Genomic DNA, 21,580 nt, shown 5'->3' with positions numbered 1-21,580 from the left:
CTCCAGATCAGAAAGTACTTCCTGGTGGCTGACTGCAATGTTCCCTTTCTCCTTTGATCCTTCCGCCGTTGAGGTTCTGTTGCCCTCTGGTCTCCCTGCTGAAAATCCTCACGTTTCTCTCCCTCCTGAGATTTTCAGACATTTGTAGGCTGTGCCTATCACCTCTCGACTCTAGTTCTCCCCCGGTTCACATAATACTTAGGCTGTCTTTAGCTAAACACCACATGTTTTGGGTTCTTTTAATCTTTTTCTATAAATTAGGCCTTTCATGGCATCTGAACAGTTGCTGGAAGTAGTACGCACCCAGCAAAATGCCATGGATTCTTGGATACAGGAGAGAGTGGGGTGCGGGTAGGAGTTTCCCCTTGTGAGTATAAGCATGTGAAATTGTGTGTTGATAGATGTCTGTGGCTTTGGAATCAAAAAAAGAAAGGTCACCAGGACACTTAAACATTTTTGTTCAAAACTCATTCCTAAGAGGCAGCAGTGTCCAAATCTAGGATTTCATGGGAGGGGCTCTGACTTCTGTTCCCGGCACCACCACCTCTCACTCACTGTGTGGCCGCTGAGCAATTCCCTTCTCTCCTTCATGCTTCAGTTGCTTGAGGTAGATTGAGTGATTCATCATTTTAAGACATTTTAAAATGCTATGGAAATGCTAATGTTAACAATAATCACAGTTGATCAAGTTGTTAATATTAACCTTGCAGTCACATGACTGATACTTTATGTTTTCAAAGCGCCAACGATAGTCGACCTGCACCTATGCGCCCGAGAGGTGGATTTTTAAAGCTGCCCCACCCACGGCCATTTGTACATGGTCCTGCCCAAACCAATGAACGTTTAGTTTGGGACTGGGCTGTGGAGGGCCTTGGAGCTAAAGTGTGGAGAGAGTTCTGCTAACTTGACCAACCCACCCCAAAGTTTGTGGTTAATGGATTACAAATTTGGGTAATGCTGGACAATAAATTACGACTATAATAACAAAGCTGAAAGTACACACAATTTAACCAGAAACACCACTGTTTTTTATCGGAAATGAAAGAAACCATTGATCATAGCAACTGTCTGAGATTAGCAGGGAGCCACATTTTCAAACATCCTGCAGTAAATCCAGAGCAGATCCAGCTGGAAAGCAAGAGTGGAAATAAAACTTGAAAATTCATACCCCGCTTTGAAGTCTGCTTCTTTCACAACCGTGAGTCCCTGATTTGCCCCAACCATTCTGAGCTGTTCTTACTTGGTGAATTTATTTTAGAAGAGACACAAGCCACATACTTGCGTATAATCTTTCAAATGGACTCCAGCTTTTTACAGGGATGGTTTGCTAGGGAATATGAATCCCTAAATACTTTGTCTTGCACATGAAATCAGCCTTCAATTCAACCAGAATATAAAGGCTTCCAGTACTAAACCTAGAAACAACTTTTGATTCGAGTAAGTACTGCTTTTCCCTTGTGTTCTTTCCTTGACCTATCCATGCACTTTTCATTTTTAGTTTTTAAGTGTGATTATCAATCAAAAAGTATTAATGCAGATAAAAGAATATTAACATGCCAGATGCTGAGAATGCCAGGATGGCAGTCTAATAATGTCCTATTCCCATGAAGCCATCTAGGATGCCTAAAATGGGCTGTTACCACACTGAAGTAACTGCTATCCCATTAAATCATCAGAGGAAAGAAAGCTAATGGTCTAGGTTGAACAGAGCTTCAGTCTTACACAGCCCACTGTCCTCATACATCAATCTCACTGACAAACTGTGCTTAGGTGGATAGGGACTCACTCCTGCTCAAATCTCGAGTGACTTCAAAATAAGACATGGTGTCTTAGGCCAGTGAAACTATTAGATCCTTTCTCCACTGATCACTATGAGCAGTATATCAGGTCTAATCATCCTTAGTATCTCCGATGACCATGAGGAAGAACTGGCAAGGGCATCTAAGAAACATGTTCTTGGCCACAGAACAGTCACGATATCCTAGTCAATGACCAGTCACTGAACTCTGTAATAACCTTGATGCCTGAGTTTCTTTCAACACAACAAAAACTGGAGAAGAAAATACATTGACTCACAGTGCCTGCTCGAGAACAATATAGATTATAGAACCAAAAATCCTGACTTCTGCTCTTAGCTTTACAGTATAACCTTGGTCAGTTTGTGTAAGTCTTCAAGGTTCTATTCTCCCAACTGAATGAAATGTTTGTGAAAGGCAGGCAGAAAATTGACAAGCACACTGCACATATGAGGAGTTATTTTAACTAAATAGCAAAAATTCAGTTTGTTCTCTCATTCCTTCTAAAGGCACAAAGCTTAGGGGCAAGAGCAATGTTGGGAAAGTCCTTGGCCTTTGAGGTCCACTCCTCCATTCTTTGGCTCTCATATCTGGGAGCTGGATAATTCAACAGTGGAATGAAACCTCAATGAAGGGAATCATGCCGTGGACCCGAGCAGTGAACATGGGTCTACATAATCCAAGCAAACAACCATGCCGCAAATTTAATAAGGAAAAAAAAAAACCCAGCAACACAAAAACAAAGAACTCTCAACTTCACAAACACTGGGAGGGCAACAGCTGGTCAGCCGAGATTAAAGGAGCGTGAGAGAGCACCTCCTCATCTCCTGACTTCTCCTCCCCCATCGAGGTTCCCGAGCCAGCCAGGGCTCTCTTTTACAGCCCTGTGCAGATGACCTTGTTCCAGCTAAGATAGGGGTTCTTTTGATCTCAGCGGGGGGATGCTCTGGGCCTGCAGCTGGCAGATATTAATAGTACAGGATCTGCTGGGGTAGAAGAGATCTCTCAGTTGGGCCAGGTCACTTGTAGTCAGTCCCTGCTCTGTGTCAGAGCAGAAGGACTTCATTTCCCTGAATCAACCCCTGCTGGGTATTTCTCTCAGGTCAACTCGGATCATTTTATTGCTGGCTGCTCTGTGGCAACTTGTTCTCACCCTACAACTGTTTTCAAGGGAGCACTGTTTAAACAGTACCCCCTGCTCTGTAACTGAAATCTATTACAGGACAGGGTGGACCTTGAGCTCACCCCTTCACAGTGTGTTTCTCACTCTCACTGGTTTGTGTAGACTTCTTGTGTACATATTTGTGTGGGAGAAAGGCAGAGAGAGCAAGAGACAGACCAGACCAGGAGTGTTCAAAGTGAGAAAGAGATAGTAATATGGGGAGAGGAGGCTGTTTCAGGTATGACAGAGTATCAGTGCTACGACTTCTGAAGATCATTTCTATTATGTTTAGTCTAGGACAATAAGGTCATTCTTCCCACTCTGAAAATCAGAATTTTAAAACCCCATCAATGAGTGAATGCTCGCTCCTGATCTCCAGACCCAGGTAATGATCTTACAATGCCAGAGCTTACTTTGGCAATCTTACAGTCATCCAGCCTGTCACTTGACGGGAAAAAAACCGAGGCTCAAAGTGATTAAAAGACCTGCCCGAGATCACAGGGCTAATAATACAATGGCAAAGCCGATACAAGGAATGCTTGAAACAACAATAAAACAATTTATACATATCAATCACAGTAACATTAATAACCATTGCAATATATTTAACTAGGTATAAATGTTCTAAGAAATGTGTCCATTTTAATTAATTGGTATGGAACTTCATTACAGACTTCAGGAAAAAAAATATTTCTATAGCCTCTTTACCTGCTCAGTTATGCAAGGGAAAGTTCTAGAAAAAATCAATTGTTTCCATTCTCCCTTGGATTTCTTAATAAGAAAATGTTGTCTAAGGATGAGCTGGTAACTGTTCCATGCATGTGACTGTATCATTTTCTTGAAGTGATTGCACGGGAGCTCCAAAGCAACCTTTGTATCTGTTTTGCTTCTCTTCTTTGCTTAAGATAAACCAAGAAGTCAAGACAAGGCAAAGTACTATTTATTGGTTTTCAAATTAGGAAACAAGATACTTTCTTCTCCTCAGAGTTGAATATAAATGTGTATGTGTGAAATAACTATAACGACAGTTTTTAATGATGTTCATAGGTGCTTTATGTGATTTTCATGGGTATCTTTCTTACAAAGTATTAGCTATGGTATTCTCTGCGGCATTGATCTACTGCCTATTATGTGCCTGGACCTTTGCTAGTCACTCAGAAACAACATGGATACAAAAAGAATACAAGATAGTCTGTGTCCATTAAAAAAAAATTTAGAACCTAGTCAGGAAACCATGAAAAGTTAAATTAATTTTTCTAGACATTTTCTTTATATAGCTGAGCAGGTAGAGGGACCACAGAGGAGGAAGAGGGAGTAAGACCAATGCGGACTGGAACAGGCAAGGAAGTTTTGTGAAAGAGGTGGTCTTTAAATAAACCTCGAAGGAGTAAGAGGATTTGGGAAAAGAAAAAGTAGAAGTGAAAAAGGGAAATGCTATTCAAGGTAGGGCGAGCTGTCCCCGCAGAGGCATGGAAGGTCAGCACACTTGGTGTAGGAGCCTCAGCCGAGGTATCCACAAGAACAGAGGTTGAACAGGAAAGAAAGTACGGACTATGAAGCATTGACTTTATCTAGTGGTGTTCTGGAAACTGATCCATGCAAAAGAAAAGGCGTTGGGCCGGGGGTGGGTGGGGCGGGAACACCTGATTTTTATTATTTGCTGATTTCCTTGGTATAAATACTTCTACCCTGGCTGATTTCAAGCTAACAAATCACAAATTCCTGAATATTTTTATATTGGTTTATTAATTTTAGCCTACTCTCAGAAAATGGGCTGAAACGACTCCAAGATTTCTGTCTGAGTAGGAGAATGAAATGGTAAAAGGAAGCTCGATGGGAGAAGTTCCTTTCAGTAGCAGCAGAAGGCAAATGGTATAGAGTCTGGAATTAGAAAGCCATTTTGAGAATTTTATTAAAATAGTCCGATTGTGAGTTCAATCAGGCATCTGGTCACAAGACAAATTACAAAAAAGAAGAGACAGAGGAAAGATATATTTGGAAAGAAGAAGCAAGCAGACTCGATGAGAAAAGGAGCGCAGGGAGGGAGGAATAGTAAACACTTCGGGATTTCAGTCCAGGTAACGGGGGAGTGATAGTGCATCACTGAATGTGGACATAGGGTACACAGAGCATTTTACTATGGTTATAAATAAGTTATTTGTTTTCATTTTGAAAAACACGTGTGTAAAGCAGGGGTATGTGGTCCTTACAATTATCGAGACTATCATGGAGGCCAATCCACGGAAGACCGCCTAGGCAGCGAGGAGCTTGCTTGTCCCAGGGTAGAAGTATTGCTTGTCCCATATATCCCATCACGAATAACTCTCAGAAAACGGAAAGTGCAGAGGGACCTGGAACAGCTATGCACATCTTCTCAAGCCCATAATATTCTGCCTTGAAAGACTACAACTAGCAGAACTTAGAAATGTCAAGTAAAAACTTTCAATAAAACTAGAAACCACCCACTGGCTCAGTGGTGTAATTCCCCTAGCTGTGTAAACCATAGCCAGCCTGACCTTTGCTAGTACGGGAGGGTGGAGAAAATTTTGTAGATTTACCAATGTGGAGCATTTTTCTTAATCTTTCTGTAAAGCTGATGAGGAATGCCACATCACCAGCGCATCACACTGGTGTACAATTTTAGCTAGTCCAAAAGTACCCAGCACCAACAAAATTTATCTGTAAATTGCTGTGGGACCACTAGTAAAGTCTATCTTTGAGCATCGATCTCAAAAACAAAGTCCTTTAGCAGTTCACCAGCCCTCATACTAAAGACCTAAAACAACCCATAGGGGAGTGACAAGCCTCGAAGCAGAGGTGACAGACACCTGTTAAGATGACTCTAGTGAAAAAGGAAGCTCACTTACAGTGACGGGACAAGAGAATCTCCAAATGTAAGGGATCAGATGCCAGGAAAGGTGGCCAAGTCTAAATCACCAAGCTCCGGCTAGGTTCACTGGCCAGGGCCTGTTAGCGATGTCTCCCAGCTCTCAACAGGAGGCAGAGAGGTGGTGGGATTGTATGTCAGTGTCAAGTTTCAGCCCCTCTAGGACAGATCCCTTACCTTCAGACAGGGACAAATCATCAGCTGGAGACACCAGGTCTGCCTGAGAAGCTAGGGCTCCGCTCAGATGGGTTGTAATTTGATTCGTCAAGATAACCTGTGAACAGACAAGGAGAAGGTGGAGGGGAAGGGAGAATAAGACCAAATTAATTATTAGAGCTATCACAAGGCAGACTGTGGCTTAGGGGAAAACTGATTAAGAACACAGGTAGGAAAACCCCAGCTCTGACTTTCGTCAATTTTATCTGTGGGCCAGAATATCTGGCAAAGCCCATAGGTCATTCAAAACACAGAAAACTGAGGAAACAGGCTGACTTTTTTCAGAGCTTAAACCACTAATCAATTCTTCCTATAGGCCTACTAAATTTGGACTAAGCGGTGTTGTCATATTAGCTGAATAACAGAAGGCTAACCAGAGAATTAATATGCTTATGTACACATTATATTAAATTTTAATTTTTAAGATTATATCTACAACACAAAATATTGCTAGTGCTGAATAAAAGCAATGATTGAAAATTTGGCTTCTTCTCTTGTTAACTCAGAAATCAGTTTTATTTCCAAATTTGTGAAGTTGGAACAAGATTGATATCTAAAGGAATAACACTCTACTTTTAAATTAGTTGAATTCTAACAAAACAATTCCAAAGTCTCACTATGTATATAAAACACAAAAATAATATAATGCTACCTATTCAAAAAAATGTTCATAACATTTAAAATTCCCAGGGAACACTCTAAAATTACCTAATTCACGTGGTCCACTGCCACACAGTATTTTCAGATTTGGTTCAGTCAAAAAACTATTATGTTCCTTTAAAATCCTCATTTATAAATCCTCATTTGATTGTTTAGAAACCTAAAGAAAGAATAAGATAGAGATTCTCTCCTGGAAAACTGCAACATGACTGACACTGATCATTTCCCAAGGTCTGGGTGCTCCCACCATGGGTAGAAATGGTGAGCATCTTGATCCATCAGAGGAAACATCCCTTCTGACAGGGTACTAGGCAGTTAATACCTGGAATATGGACCTAACTGGACTGTCTTGGTCTGTCCCAGAGGTCAGCTATGGTTTTGTTATCACCCTGATTTGAACAGAAAATCATCTCTATTCTTTATTGTCCAGCTTTTCAGCCACACCTCTGTTGCTGTCTGGAATGGCCAGTGACACGTTATAAATCCTATACACGTTATAAATCCAATGGCGGCTTAATTGAGGGTTGAGGGGAGCACGATGGCAAGGTCAGGTGAAGAAACGAAGTACTCTGTTAGCAAAGACAACCTATCCAAGGTCTTTGTGTGTCCACCAGGCTCACAAGTCTCAAGCTACTATACATAAAGATCAGATATTACAGCATCCCACTGAGTATTTGCTAATCTTATCCCTCATATTCTTTTGTATTGCTACTTTTCATTTCGACTGGGAAGAACTACATATAATATGTCTTCAATTAAAATGGCTGGAAACGGTCAAATAACACCCTGCTCTTATAAGAAATATTCATATTCAAGAGCGTGAATAAAGGATTATGATCATTTCTCTCTTTATAATATAGGATGTGGAATTTAGAGTTCAATAAAACTGGGTTCAACTTCTGAGTCTGACATTATGAGCTTTAGAAAAGTTACTTAAATCTTTAAGCTTCATTTGTTCATAGGTAAAATAGCACCTATCTTTTAGAAATGTTTTGAGAATCAAATGAGATGTAAGGCACTTAACATACTGTCTGGCACATAGTAAATATTTAATAAATGGAAGCCATTGTTGCCATTTCCTTCAGAATAATGCTGTTAATACAGGTTAATAAGTTAGTATATGCCACGTGCTTCGGACAATTGGATCTAATAACAGAACACTAAATCACAATTTTCTTATCAGGATATAGTATCTGATCATTTCTATCAATCTTAGTCCTAAGTTTTATTTAATTGCAAAGAATTTGTGTAAAAATCTCAGCAAGAAGAATTATTTAAAGCAAGGCCAATAAGATACTGGCATTGTTCTGAAAATACATTGTGGTTTATTTACCAAAGAAGAAAATAATGTATCTGTCTGTCCTAGTTTAAAAAAATGTGAAGCTTCTGAGAGATCTAAATATGTAAGTTCTATTTTTTAGGGGAATTTTCTAAAAGACAGCTTGGTGAAAATAAATAGAGCTCTAATGATATGGTAACAGTAATGAGAAAAAATTTATGGAGTACCCACCATGCAAAGCATGTCGCCGCATACAGAGGGGAACAAAAGGGGCAAAGGCACTGTAGGTCTTCTCTAGAAATTTATAAGTTAAAAGGCACTTACTAAATATTCAGACCACTTTTTCTCACTTTTGTTATTAATTTGTCCTATAATGCACTGATATGATGGTTTTATTATACAGAACTATTAAAATGACACCCTATAGAGATGAAAAACAAACTACTCTCCAGATGTACCTCAAAAGAACTAGACTTATCAGAGTGATCGCTTTGTAAGTTACATGAGTGTCTAATCACTATGCTGAATACCTGAAACTAAGATGACAGTATGTCGACTGTAATTAAAAAATAAAAAAATTAAAAAAAAGATTTTTAAATGGACCTCAAAAGATAACCACTCTCATTTCTACTTCCAATGGAAGAGTATATGGAGGAAAATAAAATCACCCTCCAATGGCAAGAGAACATGCTCTTAAGTGGTTTTTGCTAAGAATCTTCTCCCTTTTTATTATAAGTCTGAAAGCCAAACCACTGAAGGGATATATAGCAATCAAAGTCGGGGGTTTGCTAATCACACCATCCTACTGAATTGTTGTGGGTTTCTAAATCTGTGTTCAGCAAAATGATAGAAAATGCTATTTCTAAATAGTATTGATTACAAATAATCACAACTTGGGCAGAGGCCTATAGAAATGTTGTCCTCTGAGGCAACCTGGGACTTGAAAACTACACTCTTAAAATAACTTATAAAATAATATTACAAACTATATCTGCAAATGAGTTCTGACAGGTACTTCAAGGGGTCTTTCCTGCTGCTTTGCTCCACTGGAACAATTAGAACTTCTGATGCTTGGTACTAAATTTGTGCAGGAGCAGCATGCCAGTGATTAGGGTGAGGGCTTTCGAGTCAGATACCTGAGTTCAGATCCTGGGTTGTGTTACTTATTTGCTATGTGACACTGGGCAAGTTTCATAACCCCTCTGGGTATAATACTTAACTCACAGTGTTTCCAGGATTAAACTGGATAATGCATACAAAGTCCTGAGCATAGTGCCTGGCCAATGGTAAATGCTTAATAAAAGTTAGAGCCCATGTTGTTTTTAATTATCTTTTGCTGATTTGTACCTTGCTTGTTTAGATAGAAAACACAAGTCTGATTCCCTTTTGTACAGCGTGTAGCCCACTGCAGACAAAGGACAAATATTTGCTGTTGATATGTTCAAAAAACAACAAAAAAATTAATTAAAATTATTGCTATTTTTGCCATTTCTCTAAAAGTATGGCTTATTTAAAACATACAACACCGTTACCCAAGTACCGTCAACTATAAATTCAAAGGCCAGAATGGGGCTCTTGGACTAAGGGGAAAAAACATTTTTTTAAAAAAAATAGCTATGATTATATCAGAAACCAGGAGGAAATGGAATCCAATTTAGTTTGCTCTTCAGGAAGAAGAATACCCTCCGCCTACTAGGGGTAACAGGAAGCCTGATAAGGTGTATAAAGTAAATATTGTCTTCACTCAGCTTCATATATGGAAAGACCACTTCCTCCCAGGGCTACCTCGCACCGCCCTCTTGGTTGTAGGATGCCTGAGGTACACTTGAAAAGGAAATGGCTCCTCATATCATGTCACATAAAACTTGAGTCCCATTTTTAGCGCTCCTCTCCAAAGGCAAAACGGGAGCAAGGGGAGATTTCTCCCGTCAAAGACCATGTCCCTAGGTTCTAAAATTTCCCTTGCATTTCCTAGCTTCTCTAAATGCATCCTACTTGATCTTTCTGTGTACTGTAATTTAACATCTATTCTCAGTTTAAGGGAACGATGAAGCTTTCTAAAGAAGAAACTTTCAAGGTACAGATTCATAAATAATCAACATAAGCTAGAGAAAAGAGATGAAGAGACGGGGACCAGTTAAAGACCAGATGACCTAGTAAGGTGATGAGTGGGAATGAATGCTGTTTTGGCCAGAAGGCAGAGGGGTTCTGGGGATAAAAAACAACCAACACACAAACAGACAAAAATATACGACTCATTTCTGCTAAACGTCAAAAAGATAGCTTAAGAGAGCAAATACCTAGAGACAAGATGGTAGGAGTAGAATAAGCTGGTCAGAAGAACCATCAGCCTTAAGGGTCAACGGACTGGCGAGCCAGAGTCCACTTGCCCATTGAGCCTGACTTTTGACTAGTCTCTATGTCCAGTGCACACCTCCTGCCTTCAGTTGACCTGCCTTTCTTTGGCTATGTTATGACCAGATTACATCTAGGCTATACCCACACCCCACTCCTGCTCCTAGTCCACAATACATTCTGCCTTAAGGGGCCCCTGTATGTGTCTAGTGTGAACCACCCTATACTGAAGTATTTAGGAGTATCTTTGCTGGAGCCTCCATGAGTAGCCACTTCGTGTATTCAACCCACTGTGAGTACTAAACAATGGCGGACAGAAGAGAAAATGGGACAGCCCTGGAGCAATCAGAGTGGGGAACTGCCAGACCTAAAGGCACAGCCTTTGATGGAAGAAGCTCCTTTTGATTCCTGGAAGGTGACAGAAGAGGGAGTTTGTGGTCAGCCGGGAACAGAATAGGCTGGAATGCAATATTTGGCCCTGTGGGCTCAGCAGAAGTGATATTCCTGGTCAGTAAAAAGAGTAACTCAATATTTACAAGTCAGATTTTTTAAAGACATAAGAATATGTCACCTGCCCTCATTCGGCTTTCTGTGGGGACAGGTGAGAGGCAAATCTGTGAACTCCACCTTCCACAGAGTGAACTGGAATCACCTGCCTGAGATCAACAGTGAGTAATAGAAAAGGCAGCAGGGGCAGAGGAGAGAGGGGAGTTCTTGGTCCAGACTTGCGGACAGGTGACTTCTCCAGGTCCTAATGTCCTGGCCTAGAGAAAGGGATCTATAAAAGTACTGAACAAAGGGATCGAACAGCCAGAAATACACTGAAAGATTATCAAATGCTACATCGTAACAAGCCTGATCTTGTGACTCTGACGATAATAACCACAGGTCAAGTAGGTAGATAACTTCAGCTTCTATGAAAGTGTCAAGCATTTGAGGCAATCCTAGTTGAGTTCTGCCAGTCTTTTTGGTAGTTTTCAGCGGCCCTCTGCTTTCTCCTCCTGCCCACTCCCTGCCAGAAACCAGCCACAATTTAATACAGAGAATCAGAGAGGTTTCAAAATCACTTTAACTGGGCTTGTAGCTCCAGATGCAGTGATTGTCCTAATATTTACAGCTCCCAAGTAATCAGGGAGCCCACTGGACAACCCCGCCAGCCAGAGAAAGGGTACCCTGTGAACGACAGAGAGAGGCTGTAGGGCTGACTCTGCTCAGAAACCGCCTGCCCGCTGCTAAGCTGACCTCTCCAAATGACAGGGCTCTGCTTTTTCATCGGCTCTGAAGGCATCATTAATTTTTTTTCTCTTTTTGTATTAAAAATGGTTATCTGCTCAAGGTACATTTTTTAAAAAGGTTAATTTTGGTGTCTAAAATGATCCTAATTGCCAGATATGTCAGTGACCTAGCCTTTCTATCCAAACAGAGGCCTTGGATAAGTCAGAAATTGAGTTTTAATCCTGGCTCTGGTAACGGTTGCTGAATGTCTTGCTTTTAAGGAGACAGAGGCCGGAATTTTCCTGTGAGAAATTGTCAAGGTTCATTGAGTCCTTTCATCACCAAGGCTTGAGAGAAAGGCCCTGAAGTGGTTTTCACCATACTGTCCTCTTGCTTTCCAACCATGACAGTGTCTGCCCTAACCCATCTGCTGTGATAGGACTTGGGAGTGAGAGACAGAGAGAGAGACAGAGAGAGAAAGAGAGAGAGAGAGAGAGAGAGACAGAGTGTGTGTGTGTGTGTGTGTCTGTGTGTGTGTGTGTGTGTGTGTGTGTGTCTGTTTGTGTGTGTGTGTGTCTGTGTGTGTGTCTGCGGGGGGGGTGTGTGTGTGTGTCTGTGTCTGTGTCTGCTGGGGGCAGAGGTAGAGGGGGGACAAGAGCAGGAGGGGGGCTCTGAGTGTAGGGGGACCAGGCTAAGTCCTTCCTCACAGCCACATGCCGCTCCCTTCCCGTCACTTCTAGGTTTGAAAAGAGATATCCAATATTTGTTGTGAGGAAAAATTAGGCCAAATATTTTGGAGTTTGAACATCGGAAATCTGGTTTTACTATTCGCTGGCTTAGTTTTGCCAAGCTTTGGAAAACTATAAATCATTCCATTATGGGGAAAAAAAATCACTTTTCTTTAGCTTCAACCCAGAGAATATCGACTGTCAGTTTGAGAATAAAGGACTGATAAGTTTTAATATTCCAGCCTACTATTTCCATTTTGAAGGTCTGCATGGCTATTGTTTTCTGGGAAAATCTAAAAAGCTATGGGGGAATTTTCCTCTTGAAATATTTGTGGTAAAAGGACCAATTTGGTTTGAAGAAGACACTGTTGTGGGAGTCGGGCAGCCTGCTTTTTATTTCTGGCTCTGTGGCTAACCTGCTGTGCAATTCTGGGACATATTCATAACCTCTCTGAACTTAAAAGTGTTAAGTCCATAGAAGATAATGAAGAAAATGAATGTGTTAGTACTATAAACATGGCAGACTGCTATGAAAAATGTCATACATTCAAGTCACATTAGTTTAGTATTATACTTAAAAGGCCACTCACTAATAGCATTGATTCTCATCACCTCCAACCTTAAGAAATCCATCCCACACAGAACTGATTGGCAGTAGCTGAGGAAGAGAGGAGGGGAAAAAAAGAACGAGGGACTCGACTTTAAATAATTTTGTATTTATGGTGAGAATACTTCCAATCTAAAATTCACACATCTTATAATGGACCTGGAGGAAAAAAAATCTCTTTTTTGGATTTCACTAACTAGAGAAACACTCAGCTTAGTACGAGTCCCTAAGGAAGACAATGACCCAGTATGAGGCAACACAGATGGAGGCAGAGAGAAGAATCTCCACTGCTTTGCACACACACTTGCTCAGTCACAAAGGGATCGATAATAGTACCTCTTCTCACCTCATTTCAGCCATTGCCCAGACCACTGAGTTCAGAGGAAATGCACTAAGGTAGAACTGTGTCTGACATTTGGCCGAAATAAACATACAAAAAAACCTGTGTGGTACCATAGGGCAGCTTTCTCCTTGGCCTACTTCTCCTGGGGTGCGCATGCAAGGGGATGTAGTGGAAACCCTGGGCCAGCAGCTATTGTGCGGTAGATGTAGGCGTGAAGAGCTCTAGTTCCACTGCCGGCACGCTGTTCCACTGGCCCCGATGGGGCTGAGGTTAACACATGTTGGTTCCGGGTCTCGGATGGAGCAACAGTAGTAATGAGGCCACAAACAGTAGGCTCGTGTGCTGTTACCACCTTCAGCCCAACTTTGACAGCATCCTGTCAGTGATCTTGGGCCCACTGCAGGAAGTAGCACGCACCATTGGTGAATTGCAACAGTGCGTTCACAGTGGCTTCAAATAGTGCATTCACCAACAGTGTGCGATTTTTCAGTTATCATGGGACCAAAAAGGTCTCTGGCCAGGCGGGGCTTGGAAAAGAACATGGCCGGTCGTAGATGACGCTCAGGTTCACACATGTGGAAGAAGCCTTCCCAACCTGCCTCCACTGCACGGTACCTTTCCTCTGGCCGAGTCGCTTCTGCGCCAAGTCTGTTTGGTTGTCTTCACCCACTCTCTTACTGCCCACTGAGCCCTACAGACACGCAGGGGAGGTGAATTTCCAACAGCCCCCTGAGTTTCTGCTGACCTTTTTAGGTGTTTTTGTTACTTGATGGTGCTTTCTATTCATGTGTACTCCTGGGCCCTGGGGATTCCCCTCCCTCTGATTTGCAAGGAGGATTAGAAAGGCAGAGCGCTGTGATCAGTCCATCACAAACGGCTGTTATTAACTGATTTCCTCTCCCTAGACTCATTCGAAACCAAGAAAACAGTTCTGTTGAGTCACTTGCTCCCAGAGGGGTCTGAAAATATGGCTCTTTGTGGAGCCCGGCCTGATAAACACCAACTTTGCTATTCTCCTGCCTCAGCCACACTGACAGTGGCTTATAGCTGGGAGAAGATGAAGCCCAGTGGGGCCTCTGGTTTCACCCCACCTCTGAGAAACCTCCACAAGTGGGTGAGTCAACACTGGTCTCACTCCCTGTATCTCTATGCCACCAAGCCAAATGGCGTATTAACCACCGAGGCTCTCCAAACTCAGTAATTAGATGTGTACATCCAATAATATCTCCAGAGAGAATCTATGGCCTAAAATGGGAGCAAAGTTCACTCACTATCTGTTCAAAAGGAGGTCAAAAGGTCTGCCTAGGAACAAATTTCCAAGGCAGCAGCCTCATCAGATATCCTTTTGAATGAAAACTATTTATTTGATATTCTCAAGGAACGAATATTGTGTAAGGTGTTATTTTTTTAAAAGGGGAGGGTGAGGGGTTCAGAGCTGAAGCAATGCTGTCTGTGTCCATACTTAAATAAATGACATCGCTATAGACAAACAAGAAGAACCCACAATTAAACAGAGTCAACATAGGAGAGACTCAAGAATAGGCCCAGCACAAATACATTAAAATGACTAAATATTTACATGGTGAGCAGGGGAAAGCTTCCTTCCACAGCAAGGCCTTGGAGCCAAGATCTTCCATCATGATCACTAATAAGCCAACTCCCAGTCATGTGCCCATAAAACGAATGTCCTAGTCAAGGACAGATCACATTCAAGGCACAAGCCCTAATGCCAGATGACAAATAGGTTTTTAGTCTCCAGTGCCAATCTGGTGGCTTGGGAATGGCCACCTGGAGCACTGCCCCAGGAGGAAATGGGACAGTGTATCAGGCCTCTGAGTTGCTAGAGGCACACAGATTGCTAAACTTGCCCAATATAACTGAATATGGATGCTGGCCTGTCATTTTCCCACTCTTATTTTCAGTTGGCTATCTCGTTCACCTCTCGTCTGATATCATTAACAAGAATAATGACACCATTTTACACAGGTATGGTGCTTTATATTTTTCAGAGTGTGTTTACAGAATGGTCTTAGCTGATCCTCATTACCTCGTGAGAGAAGCTGGGAAATAACTGAAGCAGCTGTTGTGTGTTAGGAGGGTGGGCTCTGGAGTCAGACCTCCAGGGTTTCCACCTCAGCTCCACCACCGACTAGCTGTATAATTTCAGGTAGATTACTTAATCTCTCTGTGCCTTACTTTCTTCAACTGCACGATTAAAATAACAATCATACCTATTGTGTAGATAAATGAGGTGGCATATAAAGCACTTAAGACAATGCCAAATACCTAGCAGGTACCTGACAAATATTAGCTTTTTACTTATTATTCCCTTCACTTTAGTTTTTCCAGTGGGAAAATTGAGGCTTGTGACATTCTCATTCTACCTCTACATTTCTCCTGGTTCACTCTGGCTCTCTCATCCGTACCTCAGGTGCCCCAGTCTGAAATGTCCTTCTTTACTTTTCTTTAAATCTCCATCTTTCTGGGGCTAGTTCAAATACCACTTCTTCTATGCACGCTTTCCTGACTATGCTAGCCCCAACTGCCTCTCAGCAATTAATACTCCCACTTAAGAATCTGTACCAAGTTAATTTGGCACAAGAATTTTTTTTTCTAATTCTGTTGTATGTTATTCTTCTCTCTCTACCTCCAGTGTAAACGTTATGAGATTGTGTGTACTTCCACACCCCTGTTCCCATTCTAAAGGAGAGAAGGGAGAAGGAAGGAAACTAACGTTTACTGAGCACTTCCTGTGTGTTAAGACCCTACACAAAGTGATTAATGTACATTAGCTCATTTCATCCTCACATTTCAGTGAGGTAAACATTATCACCCTAGTTTTAAAGACAAGGAAACTGAAGTTCAGAGAAGTTGAGCAGTTTTCAGAGACTGAACAGACAGCACATGGGAGAGTCAGATTCAAACCAGGTCTGTCTGACTCTTTGGCCTTCGCTGGTTCTACCACATAGTTATCAACACAGAAACCCTCAGCCGCATGGAAATTTGTTGATTAATTTCCTCATAGCAAGGCATTTAGTGACATCTATTGACCGAGTCCCGTGTTGTTTAATGCAAAGTCACATGTAAAGGAAAGCTAAACAAAAATGTTTAATAATAAGACAAATTTTCAGTGGCAAGAAGAAATCAGTCAGAAACCTTGTCTTTAGGTTAGGGAGGAACCATGCTCCAGCAGGTATGGCAAGAGAAAAGACACAAACTCCTGGATTCTATTTCTGTCTTGGCTATGAACCACTCTGCTAATATTTTCACTTCTGCTAAAATGTGATGACAAGAGTTTCAGAAGAGTTTTACTCTGCCACATAAGAGCAGAGTAAAAACAGGCAGTTAGCTGGTTAAATGTGGGAGAGCCACAAACAACGCTGGGATCTGGAATATGAGTTCACAGCTGGGACAAATTCCATTTGGGCATTGGTCTTTCCAGCTTCACTTCAATTCCCAGAGAACAGCCCAGGGTATGAAGCAATCTTTAAATATAAATTATAATATTTATGTTTTTAATCACCCTACAAGGGCTATCTTTAGTTTGCTTAGGATCCACTTGAACCATTCAAGAAGTCTGTCTTTGTTTCCTTGCTTGAAATGATGTTTGTATTTATTTTCAGACTGGTCACTCCATACAACGGTGCTAAATAAGAAAAAGTTTTAACTGATTATTAGTATATTTGATCATCAATTCATGAAGTGTATTAGTGCTTCTTGCATCCTGATGAAGCCCCTGGCCTTATGGTGAAAACACAGCTGGGGCGAAGGTGACAGGACCAGAGGTTTGCTCTTGTTTTTTGAAGTTATTCAGCCAAGAGGCTAGGCCTGAAAGGATTGGTGACTCAGGCAGGTTCCTGCAATCTTTTAAGGTGCATCGTGATCCCTTTGAAAAAAGGGACACAGGACCTATGGTCGGTGGCTATCCATTTTCACACATCTGAAGTCCCACTGAATTCAGAAACCAGCTATGAGGAGCTGTGGGCAAGTCTTATGGAAGACTTCCTGCTTCCATGAAGGCCTGGAAAGGGATCGCGACTGAGAACGGACGCCCGGCTGCTTTGGAATTGGAAGACAAGCGAGCTCTTTTCTGTCTGGTTATTTACAACAGTGTTTCCTCTAACAGACTCCTCCTGCCCTCCCCAGGACCACACTGAAATGACTAAATCTGCCTGTCGCTCCAGTGAATCCAGTCAAATAAATAAGTCAATTCTCTTTAAGTTTGTGGTCTCAGCTCCTTGTTGGTTTATTGCAAAATTAAAGGGCACACAAAGTAGAACCATCAATCAGTAACCAGAAGAGGAATAAGCTCTTTGTGGAATGTACCGAGAAGCAGGAAAGAAAAAAAAAAAAAATGAAAAGAAACCTCATGAAATGATCATTTGTTAGAACAGAGAGAAAAAAAATGCACATTGCACATGCAGCATCATTTAGGAAAAGTCTTATTAAAGGCTTCCTATCTTGCCAGGAGAGCAAGCGCAGGAACGCAAACAAAATCCCTCAAAATGCTCTGCCATTTATTAGTGCTGGTTTCTTGTGGGTTTTGCTATATTCCATAGACACAGCCAAAGATCACAGGGCCAAAGGGCTGGAACAGTGACTCAGCAGGCTCAAGACCAGGGGAAGGAGATGCGATATGACTATTGTTTATTATAAAACAAACAAACATAACTGGCTTCCTCAGCCCTTTACCCCAACCTGACCTTCCCTTTGCACCATATTATTTAAAGTAAAAGCTCCTGGTACCATGCCTTACTTGGAACTTTTAATAAACACTACTTGTTAAGGGTAAAATTGAAGAGCAATATATAGTCTAGAGGAAGAAAACTAATTTAACAAGTACCACTGGATGCCAAATACCATGTTTTACACTTTACGGCTTATTTTCATAACCTCCGTTAATCTTCATTACAACCCTATGAGGTATGTGACATTATTCTCTTACTTTAAGGATAAATGTATTCAGTAACTTGCCTAGCTTGCAAAAAAACAGCAACATCTATGAGACTCTAAAATCACTTCTTTCTACCAGATACAATGTGTTCGGGCATGGTACCAAGAAAACTATTGTGGCATTATAAATCCTGCTGGAAGAAATTAAATAGGTAATATTAGAAACAGCATAATCACCAGTCCTGTGTCTGCACATTTTTCACTTCAGATAACTAGTATTCTTGCCTCCTAAAGAATAACTAGTATTCTTTAGACAACTAGTATTCTTGCCCATTTCACAGGGGAGGAAATGGGCAAGAGGTGTAGTAAGGTGTAATTACATCACAACACGGCTCTGATTCTTACCCATGTAAGCTGTAGCCTTTGAAATAACTTGGTAATGGGAAAATTTTTCTATGTTGCTTTAAAATAATGAAGGTGATAGGTAATATAACACACACACACACATAATAAACACATGCACAATATATAATACACCCATATACACATATGATACATACATATATCAATATAAAATCTCACCTGAACCTCTAACCATCTAGCAATAACAGAGGTATTACATCTCTTTCCGTATCAGAGAGGAAAGTGACTAAAGTTTACAGCATATGGATGGACGCAAGCCCAGGTCTACTGACTCCAGACCCTATGCTCTTTACACTCCTTCATCCTGAAGGGGAATGTACCTCACAGAGAGAGGCAGACTTATGGTAAAGGAATAACCTACATGATAAAATTGGTTCTCAAAGTCGTTCTGAAACAAGGACCAGCTGCTTGTGAAGTTGTGATGCCCAGTGCCAGAGGTCTTGGCTTCATTTCTTTACTCGACAGAGGTGACTATCAATAACATTAGAACCTCTATCCTCTCTCTGAGCGTGGTCCTCCATTAACTAATGTGAGACTCATTGTAAGTGCTAATTATAGTTTATTAGAAGTGGCCCCATTCATTAATTTAGCCAAGCAGTTCCTAAGAGAGGATAGGGGAAGCAAGAAGTGAGAAAAAACCACAGATGGGGCTAGGTAGGCTCAGGGCAAGGCTGCAAGGAGGTTAAAGAGTAAAGTGTATATTCAAGACTTCCCTCCCCAATCCCCACCGTATTCTTTCTGTCCTGAGTATCCCATGGACTTTGTCCTTCCCAGCACAGCTAGAGTAGAACCCTGCTCAGACCTCCTTTCCTTATCTGGCATCACCTTGAAAGGTTCTGAGAGCCCCAGATCTTATCCTTGTACCATCCACCTCTACTCATAAACCTATACAATGCTTTCTCCCCTTCTCTCTTTCTAATGAACTAAACCTTAAGACAATCATAGGTGACTTTTGTTACAGGTTTTCGCATTACCAGGGAGGTCCCCTGGTGACATATCGACTGCTCCAAAGCAGTGACTCTGAAGTGGTAGAGATGGGCCTTGAATCTAATCTTCTAACTCCAAGATCCGTATTAATTCCTTTGCACATTCTTTTCCTTCCTCTTCTGAAATAGAAAATCTGGTTCTCCATCTAACTGACAGATTCTCTACAGATATTTGAAGCGTAGTTGAAATATAAGCTGATTATCTGACAAAATAAAATTACCTAAGTAATTTAATTATTAAAATTTAAAATGATAATAAAATATTTATTAAATACTAATTATGGGCAAAACAAAATAGATAAAGACTGAACAAACTAATGAAAGGGAGCAAATAATTCTTGTCATAAGAAAGATGAAAAGAGAGAGCTGTGGGATTCTTGAAGATGAGAAGAAATGATGTTTCACTCGGAGACTCGGGGAAAGTATCATCTGATCTGGGTCTTCTTTTAAGTTGGTCATTGAGAGTTACGTAAAAAGTCATTTCAAATGGCAGAAGAGGCCCCAATATTATAAAAATTTGGATCTGCAGAGTATTTCAGAGGAGAACCTTAAACACTGGATACAAAAAGGTAACCATCTGTATCTTTCTAAGATAACAGACCAGACATTTATACCAGGAATTCATCCATCTCTAAAAGGAGGACTTTGAAAAGAATGGGAATAGCACCCCCCCCGACCCCCTGCTGAGAGACACTGGAGAGATTAGCCTCTCTTCATGCAGCTTCTCATGTCTACAAATGCCAACTTTTCAAGAAGGAGATGCAAGTTGTCTCTCCATAGTTCTGCCCTGCCACTGAAGTTGGTTTTTACAGGATCAGGTTCTTGCAGTAAAAAAGAGAAAGAAAAAGTCAGTTGAGAAAGTCGAGGTGTATGTGTGTATGTGTGTGTGTGCGCCCCTGTTTCAAACTGTAGAGCTAAGTTTCAAACTGTATTTAGAAGCTGAATTCTGCTAAAACACATCAAAGGGTATCAGGCCCCATTACAGAGGAAAGGAAAAGCCCTAATTCATATGCAACAGGGTTTAGGAAAAAATCTTTATGAAAGATTTCTTAACAATCTAGGGGAGTAAAAACTAGAACAAAACAACCAAAAAGTCCTCAAATGACTGTGTCATCAGTGTGCATTCTGGTAGCTTCCTTCCAATTCCCTCACAGGCACAAGACCCCATTAGACTTCAGAGTTTTCCTACCCCGGAGAAAGGAGGCATTATAAGCCAAAGCAGAGTCCTCTGATTTGTCCCGCTACTTAAAAAAAAAGAAATCCATTTCTTTTCTTGCCAGTTACTTTTCAACATGACTGACAAGAAAGCTTTCCACTTTTCAATTTATGTTCTCAAAGCCAATAGCAAAGCTCAACCAGAGATTCAAATAAAAACATTAATCAGTATAACATATAAGCATACTACTTTCCTGTAAATTCAGTTAGTTATTTAGTAGTGCATGGGGCCACAGAGAAGTTCCCTGACCCTAACCCAGACTTGAAAATGAGGAAAATACACGGCCCTCTGAAGTCAAACTAGGCAATCAGCACTTACTGGCTCAGAACGGAATCACACAACAAAAAGACGGAATGTGTGCACCATAAAATAATGGATTCAGGTAATAATCATCAGTGGGTCTCGGTAAAGATCATCACTGGGTTAAAAGTTGATAGGGAGCTTGGCAATGGAATGATCTGGCTACAATCTTCTGAACCACTGAGCAATTTAATCTCCATTAAAAGTGATTAACCAGACATTATTGCCTTATGACATGATAGAATAGGAGGTACACAGCATAACCTACAGAATATTTTTTGTCTGAAAAAATGTAATCTAATAACTACTAGTTCATGGGACATACAAGAACAAGTTAAACGACACCATGAGGAAGCCAGCGGCCAAATCTAGAACGTGCTGTATTCTACATCCAATCTCTCCAGCAAAGCAATGTCACAAATAAAAAAGGGGTGTGGGAAAATGTTCTAGAATAAAAGAAAGCCAGGGTCTTGAAAGAAGGGCAATGACAACCAAATGCAATTTGTTTCCCTTA

At 41.1% G+C, this 21,580-nt stretch overlaps 1 protein-coding gene across 11 annotated transcripts in view; it reads right to left on the bottom strand.

Moving 5' to 3' along the window:
- Positions 1–21,580, bottom strand: part of RAD51B (RAD51 paralog B) — a 488,946-nt gene that overhangs the window by 141,974 nt on the left and 325,392 nt on the right. For all 11 annotated transcript variants that reach the window (XM_015591934.2, XM_015591935.2, XM_015591932.2 and 8 more), the window contains one exon: positions 6,023–6,119. In XM_015591934.2, the coding sequence (XP_015447420.1) occupies positions 6,023–6,119 (97 nt within the window). The remainder of the gene's footprint in view (positions 1–6,022; positions 6,120–21,580) is intronic.

The sequence above is a fragment of the Pteropus alecto genome, unplaced genomic scaffold, assembly GCF_000325575.1.
Source record: "Pteropus alecto unplaced genomic scaffold, ASM32557v1 scaffold276, whole genome shotgun sequence".
Taxonomy (NCBI): Eukaryota; Metazoa; Chordata; class Mammalia; order Chiroptera; family Pteropodidae; genus Pteropus; species Pteropus alecto.
The sequence above is the reverse complement of the archived record's forward strand: the minus strand, read 5'-3'. Positions and strand labels throughout refer to the sequence as shown.